Below are 19,019 nucleotides of genomic sequence, written 5' to 3' on the forward strand. Positions count from 1 at the left end.
GGGTGATTTGACTAGAGTGGCCATACCTTAGTATGCCTGGGGTAGTCCTGGTTTATGATTGTTGTCCTGTTGTAATTATTAAGAGCTGACCCTTTCATTGCTAGAAGTGTTGCATATTGGATGATCAATTACATGTTGAACCTACATGTGACTCTGTTACACAGAAAATTGAATAATGCCTTTAGGAAAATAATTTCATTTTCTATTTACTTATGGGTCAAATTCCCATCTGTCCACAAATGGCCCAAATATATTCTTCAAATTGAGTTTTGTTAATGGTTAGAACTGACCAAATTTAACTGATAAAAGCATACAGAAAATGATCAAGATAATGCATTAAACCTTGGTTAAAATCTTGCAGACTGGCATTAATTGCACAAGTCAATAATAAACATGTAAAACCATGTTTTCTCAAATTATAGTGGATAGTTATGTTGTACAATAATAATGATTTATTTTAAAAAAGAAAAACCTACATAACTTTCTTCAATAACTATTTGAGGCAAAGTAGAGATTGATCCTTATCCCTAAGAGATTATAGATTATTTATTCATTTATTTTTAAAAAGAGATCAGTTCTTGCTAGGATGCCTAGGCTGATCTCAAACTCCTGGCCTAAAACAGTTCTTCCAACTGTATAGTGCTAAGATGTCAGGTGCTGAGATGACAGGTGTGAGTTACCATGCCTGTCCGCATTATAAATTTTAAAAACTCTGCATTTTGAGTTCATGAAAATTCCTAGAGCAGTTACATAAATTCACTAAGAGGTGGTTTCTCTTATGATGTAAATTAGACATTTGTAATTGTTTAATTGATCCCCTGTGATGTCAAGGTTTCTTATTATTAAATTCATCTAAGGGGCCTTGTCTGTTATGGCCCACTGCCTTAGTTGTCCTCAGGTAATCCATACTCCTGAATCCCAGTTCAAATCTCTATTTTGGGACTATTTGTAAAAATTAAAATTATTTACTTTTTGTGTTTTAATTATGCATCATACTTTAAGCCCAGAGATTTTGTCTTGCTCAACTTTTATATCCCCAATACCTATTCCAGTACTCTCATCTTTCTGAATAAATAAGTAAATAAATGAATAAATAAATGAGAATACAGAATCTTTTCATGAATTACACTAGATTTTTAGATACCTTGATTTTGAGTTAGGAATAAAATTAATCAATTTTCCTGGGTACACTTCTAGGAAAAGACAAAAGCAAGATATTATAATGCAGCTGATGCTTGTCCTCAGCCTGTTGAATAAGTCACAGTGAACAGGAAACACCATTAAGTTGTTGAAATTGATGTGATGTAGTCAGTAAGGAAGACACTAACTAAAGATAACATTAATATGGAAAAGTATGTCTCTTCTGATCCCTAATCTGAAATTAAGCACTATGAAATTTCTTTTAACCCAGAATAGTGCTCCTTTCATATGACTGTGAAAAGGCTGTAAATATCATTATTCTTTTTTTATTACCTAAAAAATTTAGTATGATTCTTTTCCTGTATAAAGCAAAGTCACAATCAACAATTTTTAAAAATTCTCTCTATATATGGATATTTTCCTCAGGAGATAATATTTTTCTATGCTGTAAAATGATGTTAACATAAAGGAACAGAACTGGGGATTGGGGAGAGGGATCATCATTTTTTCCTTAATTTACTTTAAAAAATAGAAAATCTGAGGTATGGTTTACTTTTCCAAAATCTTTTAAAATTATAATTAATGAATAAATATTACTTCTGATTAGACAATGTTATAATTTTTTAAATAAGCTATTACAACCAACGTGACTAAAAGAAAGCAAAAAATTGTCTGATGTAGCTTAAATACAACCAAAACATATAGGACAGTTGGATTTCCTTCTTTGAAAAAAGATCAGAGCACATACAGTGTAAGTTAATCCACAAAGCAGATAGGCACAATAAATAATAGAGGAAAAGCTTAATTTCAAAAGGTGAAATAAATGAATCCTTTTAATGGCCTAGTACACTAATAAAAATTGAAAAGTTTCACAACCCTATTTTGTCCCCAGGATTTCCATTATAGAAATTCAATTTTTCAAAATATACACAGAGAATTTTGTTAACATGTTCCTGTCAAATTAGCCATTCAACATAAAATCATGTTTTTATAATACCCATAAAATTGGAAATTTTTGTATTTTAATTTTCAATAATGCCACTTTATTTCCTGTATAATCTGTTATCATAGCATGAATCACTTCCTATTGAAAACTGTCTGAATTTCCTGGGAAAAGAATAGGACAAAAAATTAGTTTCCTATTTGGGAGAATTCTTAGAATTTAAATAAGCCTATTCATTGAACAGAAACCACAAAATTAGCATTTTCTAATCACTATATTTAAATAGCTGTGAAGCAAAGACATCAGCCATCCTCTTGATCATCAACCCAGCTTGCATCTCTCCAGTCTTGGGTTTAAGGTACTGCATTTACATACAGCACAATTACTATCATTTTACATTGTCTAATCTCTTTCTTCCACTCTTTACTAAGTTTATTTGTAACTTTTCCATATGTTTGCAAATATTAGAACCTTTTTATGTTTTACTGGCAGCTTAAAAATGCTTTTGCAAATTTTAATACCATTTTAGAGCTTTAGGTGATGAATTAGGGTGTTTATAAAAAAAATCATTTTTTGATAATTTTGTAGCTAAAATATTGTACATTTTAAAAGTTGAAACATAATTTCAGTAGAAACTTAGGGTAAGATAATTTAAATTATTTTTACTTATTTCTATGGAAAGTTGTTATGCAAATAATTTCTTATTTTTGTAATTACCATAGCAAAAACAATTTCTGGCAGAATATTTCAAGGTCTTTTTTGTTTTATATAATTTTGGTAATAAAATGAATTCTACAATGTGCATATCTATAATAGATAATTAAATATAGATGACTAATTTATAAAGATTATTAAATTTAGATATTCAGAAAGATACAAATAGATACATAGTAAATTAATTTGGGTTCAAAAATATGCCCTTCTTTATTAACACATTTAGATTCTAAAATTTGTGGACTGAAGCATTATATACAAATTTCAGCATTGGTATGTTGATAAAAGTGTGAACAAATTGCATGTGTGACCTGATTTTTCTTTCTAATGATTTATCTGGAAACCATTTTCCCAGTATATGTGAATGTTCCTATTTCTGCATTCTTGCAATTTGATGAAACTCTAGAAGTCAAATATAATAAGACATGAATATTATGATTCTATACAATTCAGTCATCTTCATATAGTTATGTCGTGAACAATGTAGCAAAATATGAAGTGATGGCAAGATTCTTTAGAAAAATAATTGATGGAGATTAATAGCTTTTATATAACGTGCAGACAGGATTTTTTCAGGAAGGCTCAAAAAGAAAAGAATGCTCTCAAATAGATTTAAAAGAGAAACCCATTTTCAAAAATTTTCAGATAAAATTAAGTTCCAGTTCTCTGTAGATTTTAGTTTATTACCCACTTCAGAAAATCTGATCTGCGATCTAGGAGGAAAGTGTTTTTTTCTATTGTATTTCAATATTAGCACTTCAACTCTCTGATAAAGCCATATTATCACATTAAAGACCAAATGTCATAAAGTGTTTGTGGAAAAAAAAAGTTTATAAAAAATTAGTATTTCTAAATAATATAAGAACTAAGAAAATACCTGGAAAGATAAACATTGGTATTGAGTAGTAAAGTTTTTAAAATTTTAAGTTTATATAAATTCACATTACTGCTCCTCAAATGAGGCTATTTTTATCATAACTTGCTCCTTTGCTGAAAAATCAAGAGTTTTTTTCATGAAACATATTTAATATAATAATATCTAACTCTTCCTTTTTCATCCTCTTACGTAGGCTTTGACAACCATGAAGCTTCTCATTCTTACCTGCCTTGTGGCTGTTGCTCTTGCCAGGCCTGTAAGTTCAGTAGAGAATTTAGAAAGTTTTAGATTCTTGTTAGAAATGACCGGACACTCACTCTGACACTACATCAAACATGGGATATTCAAAGCAATAATCTTAAAGCAATGGATAATCTCTAATTAGCCTCTGCAGTCATAGAAATGCCATAATGCTTACATTTTCATCATGATTATATAGTCCACTGAGCGCCTTAACTCTGAATAAAATATCTGACTTGAATTATAAGCACTCCACAATAAAAAGAACTAAAAATTTAAAAATGAGAAAAAGAATAAATAAGGTAGTGCACAATATCATAAACGGCATCAAACAATGTGTTTAGGGTTATTCCTTGAGTCTACACAGAATTATGATATTTCTAAAAATACAATAGTTGCCCAACATTTCTTTACTAAATATAACACAGAGCAACATGTTCCAATGTATTCTACTTTTGGAACCAAAATCAAACCCTCATTTGAGAATGGCTTGTGTCAACCTTTTTCCCCCTCACAAGGAATAGAAAACTGGGGTGATTCAGCTGATCGATTGATCAGTTTATTGTGGTCACTGCGGACAATGAAACTAGATAATATGAACTAAAATTACCTTTCTTCTCAAAAAAAGAATGTTTATATCAATTAGATACTTATGTGAACCAAAAAGTTTCTCTGTTCTCTTGTTACGTTGTAGTTAATGAATGAGAAAGATAAACAGAAATTACCTGACTAGAAAAAAAAAATCAGTTTAGAGGGATGATCTGGAACATTTGGACACTGAAGTTATCTCATACAGAAGCAAAATTTCTGAAATGCTGCCATAGTCTGTTGTTTGCACTGACAGACTTTTCTCTAGATTCTCCTTTGGAAAGTGCTGAAACAGTAATTGTCAACTTCTGAACCAATAGCCTTTGTTTATGCTATAATCAATAGAAAGAAATCTCTGCTTGCAAGTTACCAAAACAATGATAAAACTTCTTCGGGAATGAATCATCTGAGCAGTTCTTATCTTGTCATTTTAACAGGAAGTGGGGAAAAGCAGCCCAGAAAATAGATGCTACACCTTTATTCCAAAGGAAACAATAGGGTTCTTTGTTTGTTTATGCCACTGTTCAACCTGAAGTCTTGTCTCCAAGCTCAAAATGCACATTGAGATCAATTTTCATATAAGTTAAGGGATGATAAAAATAAAATCTGGACAAGCATTTAAATTAGGAAATTATATTTTTCATATTTTTATATTATTTATAATGGTTTAAAATCATCTGTAGAAATATGATGTAATATAAATAACTCAAAAAAGTGAATAAATAAATTATTTATTATTCTGGATTAATTTATGCTTTACATAGTTTTCTCAATTCCCAGACATAATCTAAAGAAAGAAAATGATTGAACTATTTTCCTTGATATTTGTCTATAAAATCACTATGGTTGCTTTTTTCTTCTTTTTTTTTTTAATTGTTACTCCCAGAGAAACTTGGTCTCTGTCAGATTTTGCTATTAAATAACATACCTTTTGAAAATAGCAGCGTCAAAATTCATCTTATTATATGTGGATTATTGTATTGTTAATGTCATTTTAGTTACTTTTGTTTTACAATTATTCCATTGTTTTTCACAGATACTTCCTCTTAGATACTTAGAACTCCTTAAATTAAATTTTCTGCATTCCAAGAACTCAAACTATGGAGCACATACTCCAAATGTGCTCTTCCCTTCTCTATGAAACAGCCTGTTTCACTTTTGCTGACATACTTACTATTTCTTTAGTTCAAGCACTGCCAGATGTTATTTGCCCTCACTAAACTAAGAGAATGGCTCATGGACTTACATTTATGTTAATAATAATCTTATTTTTATTCGAGAGATATAGTTAATTAAACTGAATATGTTAACATGTTTATTTTAATGTATTCTTGCTTTCTTTCAATGTACACAGACTCAAGTATGTGATTTACAATTTGGTCTCATTTTATATGTTGAATCTTGAATTAGCTACCTCTACCACAACTTTCTATGACCACAATTAATCCTCCATTCTGTCCCACAACTAGACTAATACTGTTTAAAAATTATTATTTTTTACAGAAGCCATCAGAGAACAGTGAGGTAAGCTCTCTTTATGGGGAGTCAAGATTCTCTCTTTCTTTTGCTCTCTATCATTCAGTTAGCTGTCATGCATATTCAAAGTCTTCTTCATTACAATTTTTATTTCCCTTCAATTGCATCCAACAACTCAAGTACCTGGATTGCTCTCTCAATTCTGTTATGATGAAATTTCTTTTCAACTTCTTAGTCATTTTGGTAAGCACAGACTTCCTAAATGTCCTGGCCTGGTGAAGAAGGCCTGATGAATTAAGGTGTAGGTGTCCTTTAGATTTTAGAATTAGATCATAAAACTAAAACTAATTATTTGTTCTTCTACCTAAGAAATATGTTGGCTTAGCAAATTAAATGGAGCACTTGTGTTCAAATTGGAATAATGTGGGGTTTTTTTGGTATTTTTATTATTTTTATAATTCACAATTTAATTTCAATAGGAAATCATCAAAGAAAGAAAGTTTCTCAGACTTGATCTGGTAAGTGTTATCCATTTATTATAAGAAAATCATACTTTCTGGGAAAAATTATTTAATTTTATTTATAAAAATGTTTTTTCACTGGGTTGCAGTGGCTCACACCTGTAATCCCAATACGTTGGGAGGCTTAGGCAGGAGGATTGCTTGAGCCCAGGAATTCAAGACGAGCCTAAGAAACATAACCAAACTCTGTGTCTACAAAAAGAATTTGGAAAAAAAAAAATTAATCTGAGGTGACATGCACTTGTTGTTCCAGCTACTTAGGAAGCTGAGGTGCAAGGGTCACTTGAGCTTGGGAAGTCTAAGCTGCTGTCAGCCATGATAGCACCTGGGAAACAGAGCAAGAAATTGCCTAAAAAAAAAGATTTTTTTTTTATTAAGTTGATCAACACCTCCCATCATTCAGTCACCCAAATGCCCAGAAAGAATATAGAAACCAGATAATACACATATTAAAGACTACTTTAAATTTTAATTTGTACCTAAACATTTGCCTCTCCAAAACACTCTGCTGTCCTTTCCATGATGTATGTAGAGGTTTACAATTTCTGTATTCCTTATAGTAGAATGCTCTTAACTATAAATAATATCTATATGTGTCATATTCTCTGTAATTTTTGACTTAATTGTTGAATAGAAGAACATCACATTTTAATTCAAGGACATTATCTAAATGATTTGATAGATAACTATAAATAAATGTTAACGTACCTTTTGTTTTTATTTTTTTATTTTTATTTTTTATAGCCTACACCATTAGAATTAAGAGAGGTAAGAATAACTCGACATGTTATACCGTACAATTAACAAAGGGAAGCAAGTGTTAAGATCAGGAGACTCAGAACAGTGCCTAAAACAAAGTGAAAGTCAAGAATAACAAGTTTGAGTGGAAAAAAATTAAAAATATTATCAAATGCATATTTATATACTAGTCCTACACAAAGACAGTGTAGAGAAAGACTAACTAAAGGTTAGGAATGATATAAAAGAAATATTTGTTAATTCATGAAAAATAGATTTATTTTTAAATTTGTATCAGCACTAAATTCTGCTGAGAATTCTAAAGACTACTGATTTCATTGACTTAATTGTGTAGTGGGAAAGACAACTTAAGGTTAGCAATGATATAATAAGAAATATTAGTTCACTCGTGAAAAGGAAACTTATTTTTAAATTTGTATCAGCACTCTGTGGAGTACAGTTTCTCATAGATTTCCACTCACTTATGTATTGTTTCACTAATATTGTTTGTCTCTTATTTTTTATCCCTAAGGAATATATCAATGGTATGAACAGGGTAAGAAACATTAATGAAATTTAAACTATTTTAAAAGTTTGTCTTTATATAAACATGTTTTACAAGCTACCCTTTATTGATTTTAGCAGAGAAAAGTTCTGAGAGAAAAACAGAGTGATGAAATCAAGGTACCAAAATTATTCTTGAAAGAGTATGGCAAAAGTATATATTCTTGTAGTAGAAAAAAATGTTTTCATTTAGGGAAAAAATTATTTTTCTATGGCTTTTTCCTTTCCTTGAACTTTTCACTCACAAATTTGTAGTGAGTAATGAATTCTGCTGAGAATTCTCAAGATAATGATTTCATTGACTTAATTGTGTAGCTGTGATGAAACAAGGCCTTAGTGTAGATAAATGAATGAACAAAAAAAAAAAAACAAATTATGTGTTCACAATTATCACCAAAATGAAGCGAGTGCCTTATCAATGGTATTATGTGAAGTAACACAGTATCTGGCTCAAGAATATTTACATAGTCATACTCAATTATTTTCTTTAAACATAACATCTTTGACATGAATTGTCTACTAGTTTTTTTAGTAGAATTGGTATTGGGAGAGCAGGTGCTCAAACTTTATGCAATAAAAAGCACTTCTTCATAGCAATGTTTCATACCTGCCTGATTGACTGTCTTGGCGGAATAGTAGGAATGAATCTGTTGAGGTGAGATCTTTTGTTTTAAAATTACTAAACCAACATGAGGAAAAGAAACAAAACGTATTTCCCAAAATAAATTATTATCTTAAATGAAAACTATGACAGATAACTCTAATTCAAAGAAAGAAAAGATGTGCTGTATCGTACGTTGGCCGGAATAACTAAACCAACAAAAATATTTTGAATTTAAATTCTTTGGATATGTCACAGCTCTCTGTAGTGCTGTAGTCATGAAAACTGAGTACAGCATACTAGATGGAGCCAATTCATTTGCTTAGGTGCTTATATACCATTGAGTCAGTGCTCTCCTTTAGTCCAGTTGTATTTACTGCATGAGCTTCTGCTCAGTGTCCAGAAAGCCAAGTTTAAAAAGAAGGAAAACAAAAAGTCATGCTGGATAAAGGAAAATGTAAACTTATTTTCATTGATTTCCTACAATATAAAAGAATCCAAAACATTTTATTTAAACTTCAAAATGCAGATTCAGTTAGCTCAGAGATAAAGTAGGCAGGTTTCTTCATTTTTCTTATTACTTTGATATTGTCTCAATTTTCTATTTTCTTTGGCATCTATTTTATTTGGTAATCATTACTTTTGTATTTGACTATTCGTCATGAAAAATAAAATTAATTATCCTTTCTTTCCTCAGAATCGTGTTATGGCAGAGCCTGAGGTAAGACCTGTTCATTCTAGTGAGCTCTACACTTAGGTATCATATATAGTATATGCAGTGTACTTCATATTAAGAAGATTGTCTTTTGAACTTAAGCTACATAAGACACTGAATTTTAAAATGTTAAAATCCTAATTTTAAATTAATCCCTTTCTGACTTTAACTGGTTGAACTTCTAAAACAAGAGTATTATACTCAAGAATGTACAATGTTGTGCTAGATAAGGTTGAAATTGGAAGACTGAATTTAAGCCATTTAAATAATAATTAATAAAAAGATTGCTTATTCATTAAAATACAAAATAAAAACAAAAGATTCATGAATGTTTAAAATAAGACTCCAACAGAACACTGACTCTGACATCCCAGGGCATGAGATTACTCTTTTATTTTAGATACAAGGGTATGTATAAAATTTTTACATGAGTATGTTAGACACAGGAAGTGAGCATATTACTCAATAGGTATAGGTTGGTGCAAAAGTTATTGTGCTTTTTGCCATTAAAAATAATGGCAAACTATTAGGTTGGTGAAAAAGTAATTGCAGTTCTTAGAAAGTAATGGCAAAAACTGCAATTACTTTTCCACCAACCTAATACTTTGTCACCCCACACACTCTCCTTCTCCTTGGGCAGAAAGAATCTGTTGCAGCAATTACCTAGGATCAGTGAGCTACATTACCTACTCTACGGATATGTTTTCTAAAATGCTGACTTATTACATATGGTTAACCAACCCTTCCCAGAGGTAAAGTCTCCTGAATATTAAAATTAATCTTTTAATTTATGTACATACTAATATGTATGTGCTTGGGAAGTAAAATTGCATGTATATATAAATATAAACATAAAGGATTTCAAGAAACAGTAAATATTTCAAAGTAAATATTTTAAAAACTAACGTAATTTTAGCTCCATCTTAAGAATACGTATTGTATTTAATGTTACTATTTTATTCACATCCAAGAATCTCCAATGGGAGATAAGAATAGATGTTTAACCCAGGATTCTGGGTACCCAGTTCAATATGGTTCTTTATTAGAGGTTTCATTTTTGTCACAAAAATCTATGTAAATTTTGCATTCTACTCAATGATAAACCTGCATTTGTTTTTCTAAATTAAAAACTATTATTTTTAAGTTTTTATGTTCACAGATAAGTTATTAAACATACCACCATAATTTTTGAAGTAAAACTGACACTCCAAAAAAATACAATGTAGTAGGCCTGAATTTTTCCATACCACTTATTCAATTCCAATGTTACCATGGTAAGCATTTCACTGCAATGATACAGAACTAGCTTCCTTCAAATTCTAAAAATCTCAGGGGATAATTAACACTAGTTTTCTTTCTTTCAGCAGTCAGAATCTAGCACCAGTTCGTCAAGTGAGGTAAATAATTTTGATATTAATATAGTGGCTGAATTAATTTAAAAAATTATGAAAACTTGTACTGTGAGGATTACATATTCCACAAGGTCTGATTGTACAAGGCAGTGTACATGTGGCAGTATTCCAGTTTTAGTCTGTGATTTGCTATCCAAAAGATGTAAGAAAGCAATTGTTTGTCAGAGACAAATTTAAAAAATTATTTCTGGGCAAACGATCTTACCTGGCCATCTGTGATGTCCAAATGAATTTTATTTACCAATTATTTTGTCCTTCACAGATTTTGTTAAAACTCAATCTTGTCATTAAAAATTCTAACAATTACCATATTCCAAACCAATGAAGCAAACATTTCAAAAGCTGTTTAGAATTCAACCAATTCTAGGTTAATCGGACACTGGATTCTTCCAATTACTCTCCACCCTTTGCCCCTTGTTAATCTTGAGAAAAAAAAGTTATCATACATAAAAAGTGGTATGGTTTTTCCTTTGATTTTGGGAGAAGACCTTCAGTCAAGTTACCAAAATAAAACCAACTCAGTTAAGTAGGTTTTCTGTTAATTAAATAAAAATCATTACTTCACATCCACCCCAACATTTGGAACAATGCACTGGTTAAAGCAGTGAGAAAAGCAAAAGCAATGTGATTATAATATATGCTTCAAATTATTAATCTTGTCTCAGTTATTTGAGAATTTGCCACTAAAATCAATTTACTGCAGTTATTTAGTAATAGTTTGGTTGATTCAGATTTTAACATTAAATATAAATTAATGTCATTAAATTAAAACTATGCATGATTTTATTTTTTAAAGGAAATTTCTCTCAGTAAGCCTGAGGTAAGATATATATGCCAAATTTAAAATATATTAATATTGTCCAGGATAAGTTTAAATGCACTTACTTTCATACACACATGCATACACCCCTTCCAAGTGAAGATATGCTAAACCGATGGAAAAATATGCTATCTGGAAAAATCGCATTAAAGATTTATCAAAGGCAAATATACAAGAATGAGTGAGAATGTTATATTAATAAATTATTTATCCTTTTCAATATCTGCTAGACTTTATTGTAAGCAGTCTGATGGAATCTAAATGTTTTCTTATTCACCTCTAGAAATAAACTGCTTTTATCCTAGGTATCTAATTCACACTTTCAGTTGAATATTTGTATTTTATAGTCTCCTTTTGAATCTGCATAGTATTTAAGTGGCAGTCTATAGATTTGGTTTTACTTGATTTTGACTCAAAGCTCTACCTTTTATGCATATGTGATGTTATGGCAATAATAATAAATATTAGATGATAAAAAGCAATTAATACCATCCATGACATATAGTCAATAAATGTTGGATATTAGAAAAAATATTTTTCCCTGTTCATCTAATATTCTGATCTAATTTGAACAAAGTTAAATCTTCATAGTCAAAATTCAAAAATACAGTTTCAATTTTCTTAATAATTCTGATATACTATAACTAAAATTGACTGATACTAATTTATATCACACAGAATTATAATTTAAACTCAAGAAGTTGCTTTTTAAAATGTTTTTAAAGGAGAGTAATAGAACAGGTTTAAATTATTTGTGGTAGAAATAGCACTCAGGTAGGCGTAATAGTTCCTTGTTCCTTACTCTTGGGAAAGTGCATTGTAAGATTCTTGTTTGATTATACGAAAACGATGGGGTTGGACTGAAAGACATCCAAGAAATTGAGAATATTTTTCTTTTTAAATAGAAGCAGTTTCATAGACTGAACAAATACAACCAACTTCAGCTGGTAATACTTTATTCATTATAATACAAAACCACATTCTACTATAAAATTAAAACATTAAATTATAAATTCAGGCCACTTCTAAATACATTTCCATTTTTCTTAAGAAATTATTTATTCTAGCTTTGACCAATAATGGGCAAATTGTTTATATGATTGCCTGCATATTTGCTGGCAAAGCTTATTCTCTTTATGCCTGCACTAAAGTTGTATATCTTATCCATAAGTACTAACCAGGGAGAAAGTGACTATATTCTACCGCAAATCTTTTAACCTCCCCGATGATACATTATATTTAAGAATTTATGGTGTGTTTATTTTCACAAATTCAGACCTGGTTGAGAATTTTATAAATATGCTTACCTGTGAAATCACAGATATGTCAAACTTTCCATTTAAGGAAACAGTATAGACACTAGGAAAGGAATCAGGAATGCTAAACATCAGATTTGCTTCTGTCAAAACTCACATAATCTGCTCATCACTGGTTTTGACCCTTTGGGAAATACTTTGTTCTAATATGGCAAAATTATGGATTAGCATTTTTAATCTGTCATCAATAGAGGAAGATGAAAATCAATAATGAATTTAATTTGGACCCTAACTGTTACTCTAGTTTCCATTTTCAGGTTACTTGTGTTTAAAATAGTATCTAAATAAATTTAAACATATCAATACCCCAATAGAATTCATCATTATTGATCTAGGAAATTACCTGAATAATATATTTTAGTACCATAGATACGATATAGCTAGTCTGTAACCTCCACAACTATTAGAACCAACTGGTCCTCCTGAGAGGTTTTGTAGTATTTTATATTTGTATCTTCAGTATTTAACATTGTCCCTGAACAAATGAAGGTACCCAGCAAATGTTTCTTATAAATGAGTAAATAAAATGAAAATACTAAAACAAAATGTTTTCTCTTCCCTAGCAAGCTCTCCAAGCCCAGGTGAGATTATTAAAACTAAAATATTTTAGTATTTCCTTCATGTGCTATGTTTTTATAATTCATGCTTCTTTTTTTAACAGAAATATATTCCAAGAGAGAGAGTGTTCTACCAACCCTGTCTGGTAAAATTTCATTTAAAATTTGCCAAACATAAAATTTAAATAATTAATTAATAGCCATGAATAGAAAATACGTAGTCCTAAAATGTGGTAGGTTATTATTTTCCTCAGAGTATGAATCTTACACATTGTTTATTTTCCCAAACTATAGAGAGGTCAGCCCTTAGCTAAAACTTTTTTCTAACGTTAGAAAATAAAAAGGATTTTGATATTTTTTGCTAATCTTCGCATAGAATACAGTCTATTCTAAATTTCATGGATGATGTTATGTATACTCCTGATACAATGTAAGATAAATGTGTTGTACCAAAAGATGTCTAAGTAATTTAGAATGCATTTCCTTTTATGCAGGAGCAGACTTGCAGAATGAGTGAAAACAATGTCCAAGTGGTAATGTTTTGTTTAATATATTACAAAACAATAATATTTTGTTAAGTTTAAATATACTTGCTCTTAAGTAGTCCCCTACTCTTGAAGAGAATTTTTCTTCTCAGTCATTTCTCTCTCCCAACTTAAATCTCAGTTCTGACAACATCTAATCGCATGACCTTGAGCACATTGTGTATTCTCTTGGACTTTTCTCATTTGTGGAGAAAAATAATATGTGTCTATCAATTTATTTCCTCCTCCAAAACTCCCATGTCTTGATCTTTACAGTGATATATTGTATCTTCACATTTAAAGATAGTAACTGGATGTTTAATTCAGAGACTCTGTTCCATTAATGACTCAATTTTTACACAACATATAGAAAAATCTTTTTAGTTCCTCATAGAACATCAAATTTTACCCTCAATTTTGTTTTTTTCTCAAATTCTGTAATCACTTTCACTGACCAAAGTCAAAAGAAAATGAAGTATTCCCTTCATTTGGGCCCCAAAGAGTTAATTGTTCTTAACTTTCCATGTAATAATAATAATAATAATTATTATTATTATTATTTTGAGACAGAGTCTCACTGTCACCCAGCTAGAGTGCAGTGGCAGGATCCTGGCTCATTGCCTCCTGGGTTCAAACAATTCTCATGCCTCAGCCTCCTGAGTAGCTGGGATTGCAGGCGGGCATTACCACGCCCAGTTAATTTTTGTATTTTTAGTAGAGACAGGTTTTCATCATGTTGGCCAGGCCTGTCTAAAACTCCTGACATCAGGTGATCTGCCCACCTCAGCCTCGCAAAGTGCTGGGATTATAGGCATGACCCACCACATCAATGTAATTATTTTCAAAAATGAGTGTGACAGCTATATATGCATTTTTATATTATCTCATGAGGTGAAAGCTTCTATTTTGTAAGACAGAAACTTACTGCTTCTGTTTGCATTTTCTTACGTTCTTTTTCTTTAGTTTTTAAATTCAAATAAAAAAGTAGATTGACCAGATTACTATCTGTAAAGTAAATACCACGAATTAACTGAGATCCTGTTTAAATTACTACTTCACTTCATTAAATTTGTAATAATCCATTGTTGTTATCCAAGAAGCAACTGCAAAGACAAATAAGAAAACAGAATAATATTATAATATTATTATATTGTATTATCATATTATAATATGATTCACCACGCTTGTATTGTTTTAGTCTTTAACATTCATGGAATTTCCCTATAAAGGCAGTACTGCTTTTGATTTATTCTTTTATTATAGAAGGAACCATGATAATGATTTCTAGTCAGTCTTTTTGACCTCCTTGCTGCCTACAACAGTGAGGCAATATGGGGATTAGTTCAGTGTATATCTATTTAAACTATACTCTCAGGTTGGGCGTGGTGGCTTAAGCTTGTAATCGTGCCTGATTAGATATATGATGTTATATTTGGAGAAACCTAAAGACCCCACTAAAAAAACTATTAGAACTAATAAATTCAGTAATGTTTCATGATACAAAACCAACATAGAAAATTCAGTGGCATCTCTATATGCCAACAGTGAACAATATGAAAAAGAAATCAAGAGAAAGTAATCTCATTTACAGTAGCTACAAATAAAATACCTATCAATACACTTAGTCAAAGAAATAAAAGATCTTGACAATGAAAACTATAAAACATTGATGCAAAAAATTGAAGGAGACACACACAAAATATGGAATGACATTTAATGTTCATGAATCAGAAGACAGAATTTAAACCATTTAAATAATAAGTAGTAAAAATATTGCTTATTCATGAAAAGACAAAACAAAAACAAAAGGTGCATGAATGTTTAAAATAGGACTTTAACAGAATGCTTACTCTAACATCCCAGGGCATGAGATTACTCTTTTATTTAAGATACAAGTGTATGTGTGAAAGATTTTCATTAGTATATTAGACACAGGTAGTGAGCAAACTACCTAATAGATATAGGTTGGTGCAAATGTTATTGTGCTTTTTGCCATAAAAAATAATTGCAAAAGTCTTAGGTTGGTGCAAAAGTAATTGCAATTTTTAAAAAGTAATGGCAAAAACTGAAATTAACTTTTGCACCGTCCTAATAGTTTGTCAACCCATGTCCCTCTCCATCTCCTTGGGCAGAAATAATCTGTTCCAGCAATTACCTGGGATCAATGAGCTACACTACCTACTCTACGAATCTATTTTTTAAAATGCTGACTTATTATATATGGTTAACCCTTCCTAGAGATAAAGTCTGTTGAATATTAAAATTAATCTTTTAAAATATGTATGTACTTGGGAAGTAAAATTATATAGATATACAAATATAAACATAAAGGATTCTAAAGAAAAAATAAATATTTCAAAGTAAATATCTTAAAAGCTAATGTAATTTTAGCTTCATCTTAAGAATGTGTATTATATTTAATGTTTCCATTTTATTCACATCAAAGAAGCTCCAACGGGAGGTGAGAATAGACATTTAACCCAGGGTTCTGGGTACCCAGTTAAATACGGTTTTTCATTAGAGGTTTCATTTTTGTCACAAAAATCAGTGTAAATTTTGCATTCTCCTCAATGATAAACGTGTGTTTGTTTTCCTAAATTAAAAATTATTGTCTATAAGTTTTTATATTCCCAGATAAGTTAACAAACATACCGCCATAATTTTTCCAGTAAAATTGACACTCCAAAAAAATATAATGTAGTAGGCCTGAATTTTTCCATACCACTTATTTAATTCCAATGTTACCACGGTAAGCATTTCACTATGATGGTATGGAACTAGTTTCCTTCAAATTCTAAAAATCCCAGGGGATGATTAACACTAGTTTTCATTCTTTCAGCAGTTGGAATCTAGCACCAGTTCATCAAGTGAGGTAAATAATTTTGATATTAATTCAGTAGCTCAATTAATTTAAAAAATTATGAAAACTTCTACTGTGAGGATTACATATTCCATAAGGTCTGATTGCACAAGGCAGTGTACATGTGGCACTATTCTAGTTTTAGTATGTGGTTTGCTATCCAAAAGATGTAAGAAAGCAATTGTTTGTCAGAGACAAACTTACAAAATTGTTTCTGGGCAAACAATCTTATCTGGCCATCTGTGATGTTCAAATTGTTTTTTTTACCAATTACTCTGTCCTTTACAGATTTTGTTAAAAGTCAATTTTATCATTAAAAATTCTAACCATTACCATGCTTCCAAACCAATGAAGTAAACATTTCATAAACTGTTTATAATGCAACCAATTTTACGTTAATGAGACACTGGACTCTTCCAACTACTCTCCACGTTTTACCCTGTGTTAATCTGGAGAAAAAAAGTTGGCATACATAAAATGTGATGTGGTTTTTCTTTTGACTTTAGGAGAAGACCTTCAGTCAAGTTACCAAAATAAAACCAACTCTGTTAAGTGGGTTTTCTGTTAATTGAATAAAAATCATTACTTCGCATCCACCCACAACATTCGGAGCAATGAGCTAGTTAAAGCAGTGAGAAAAGGAAAAGCAATGTGATTATAATATACGCTTCAAATTACTCAACTTGTCTCAGTTATTTAGGAAGTTACCACTAATATCAATTTCCTATAGTTATTTAGTAATAGTTTGGTTGAATCATATTTTAACTTTAAATGTAAATTAATGTCATAAAATTAAAACTATGCATATTTTTATCTTTTAAAGGAAACTTCTCTCAGTAAGCCTGAAGTAAGATATAGTTACTAAATTTAAAATATATTAATATTTTCTGGGATAAATTAAAACACACTTTCTCTCTCTCTCTCTCTCTCACACACACACACACACACACACACACCCTCCAAGTGAAGACATGCTAAACCAATGGAAAAATATTGCATTAAAGATTTATCAAAGGCAAATATACCAAAGAAAGAGTGAGACTGCTGTTGTATTGAAATTCTTTATCTTTTTCAATATCTACTAAATTTTATTGTAAGCAGTGTGATGGAATCTAGATGTTTTCTTACTTCTCTTTAAAAATAAAAATAACAACTTTTTAAAATCCTAGATGTTTAATTCACCGTTTCAATTGAATATTTGTATTTTATAGTTTCCTTTTGAGTCTGCATAGTATTTAAGTGGCAGTCTATAGATTTGGTTATACCTGAATTCGACTCAAAGCTCTACCTTTTACACATATGTGATGTTAAGCAGTTCACTTTCCCGGTATAAATCTATAAATAAACCCTAAAATGGTAATAATAATAAATATTAGATGATATAAAGCAATTAATACAATCCATCACGCATTAAACTGTCAACAAATTTTTGATAATATTAGAAAAATTATTTTTCCTCTTCATCTAATATTCTAATCTAATTTGACCAAGTTAAATTTTCACAGTAAGAAAACAGAAAAAAACAGTTTTAATTTTCTTAATAATTCTGATATACTGTAACTAAAATTGGCTGATACTAATTTATATCAGACAGAATTATGTTTTAAATTCAAGAAGTTGCTTTTTAAATGTTTTTAAAAGGGAATAATGGAAAAGGTCCAAATTACTTGTGGTAGAAATAGCACCCAGGTAGGCATAATAGTTTCTCATTCTCTAACCTTGGGAAAGAGCATGGTAAGATTCTTGTTTTATTATATGAAAATGATGTGGTTGGACTGAAAGACATCCAAGCATTTGAGAATATTTTTCTTTTTAAATGAGAACGATTTCATAGACTGAACAAATACAACCAACTTCAGCTGGTAATATTTTATTCATTATAATACAAAATCATATTCTACTATAAAATTAAAACATTAAATTTTAAATTGAGGCCACGTCTAAGTATATTTCTATTTTTCTTAAGATATTATTTATTCTAGCTTTGACCAATGATGGGCAAATTATTTATACGATTGCCTGCATATTTGCTCGCAAAGCTCATTCTCTTTATGCCTGCACTAAAGTTGTATATCTTATCCATAAATACTAACCAGGGAGAAAGTGACTATATTCTACAGCAAATCTTTTAACCTCCCTGATGATACATTATATTTAAGAATTTGCATTGTGTTTATTTTTGCAAATTTAGACCTGGTTGACAATTTTATAAATATGCTTACCTGTGAAATCACTGATATGTCAAATTAACTTTCCATTTAAGGAAACAGTATAGACACTAGGAAAGGAATCAGGAATGCTAAACATCAGATTTGCTTCTCTCAAAACTCACATAATCTGCTTATCACTGGTTTTGACCCTTTTGAGTATCATAAAAGACTTTCTTTGGGAGGACAATAAAAACCTTTCAGTT

General features: G+C 30.2%; 1 protein-coding gene across 26 annotated transcripts in view; it reads left to right on the forward strand.

The window, feature by feature from the left end:
* CSN1S1 (casein alpha s1) overlaps positions 1-19,019 on the forward strand; it is a 58,560-nt gene that overhangs the window by 34,475 nt on the left and 5,066 nt on the right. For 6 of the 26 annotated variants that reach the window (XM_064367699.1, XM_064367700.1, XM_064367701.1 and 3 more), the window contains 15 exons: positions 2,370-2,441; positions 3,868-3,930; positions 6,006-6,026; positions 6,458-6,496; positions 7,244-7,267; positions 7,770-7,793; positions 7,880-7,921; positions 9,100-9,123; positions 10,482-10,514; positions 11,326-11,349; positions 12,255-12,296; positions 13,229-13,246; positions 13,327-13,368; positions 13,717-13,755; positions 16,586-16,618. In XM_064367699.1, the coding sequence (XP_064223769.1) occupies positions 3,880-3,930; positions 6,006-6,026; positions 6,458-6,496; positions 7,244-7,267; positions 7,770-7,793; positions 7,880-7,921; positions 9,100-9,123; positions 10,482-10,514; positions 11,326-11,349; positions 12,255-12,296; positions 13,229-13,246; positions 13,327-13,368; positions 13,717-13,755; positions 16,586-16,618 (456 nt within the window). In that variant the 5' untranslated portion in view covers positions 2,370-2,441; positions 3,868-3,879. The remainder of the gene's footprint in view (positions 1-2,369; positions 2,442-3,867; positions 3,931-6,005; positions 6,027-6,457; positions 6,497-7,243; positions 7,268-7,769; positions 7,794-7,879; positions 7,922-9,099; positions 9,124-10,481; positions 10,515-11,325; positions 11,350-12,254; positions 12,297-13,228; positions 13,247-13,326; positions 13,369-13,716; positions 13,756-16,585; positions 16,619-19,019) is intronic. The other 20 variants (XM_064367692.1, XM_064367635.1, XM_064367640.1 and 17 more) reach the window with 14 other exon arrangements.

The sequence above is a fragment of the Aotus nancymaae genome, unplaced genomic scaffold, assembly GCF_030222135.1.
Source record: "Aotus nancymaae isolate 86718 unplaced genomic scaffold, 86718_ANA_hifiasm-v0.15.2.pri h1tg000006l, whole genome shotgun sequence".
Taxonomy (NCBI): Eukaryota; Metazoa; Chordata; class Mammalia; order Primates; family Aotidae; genus Aotus; species Aotus nancymaae.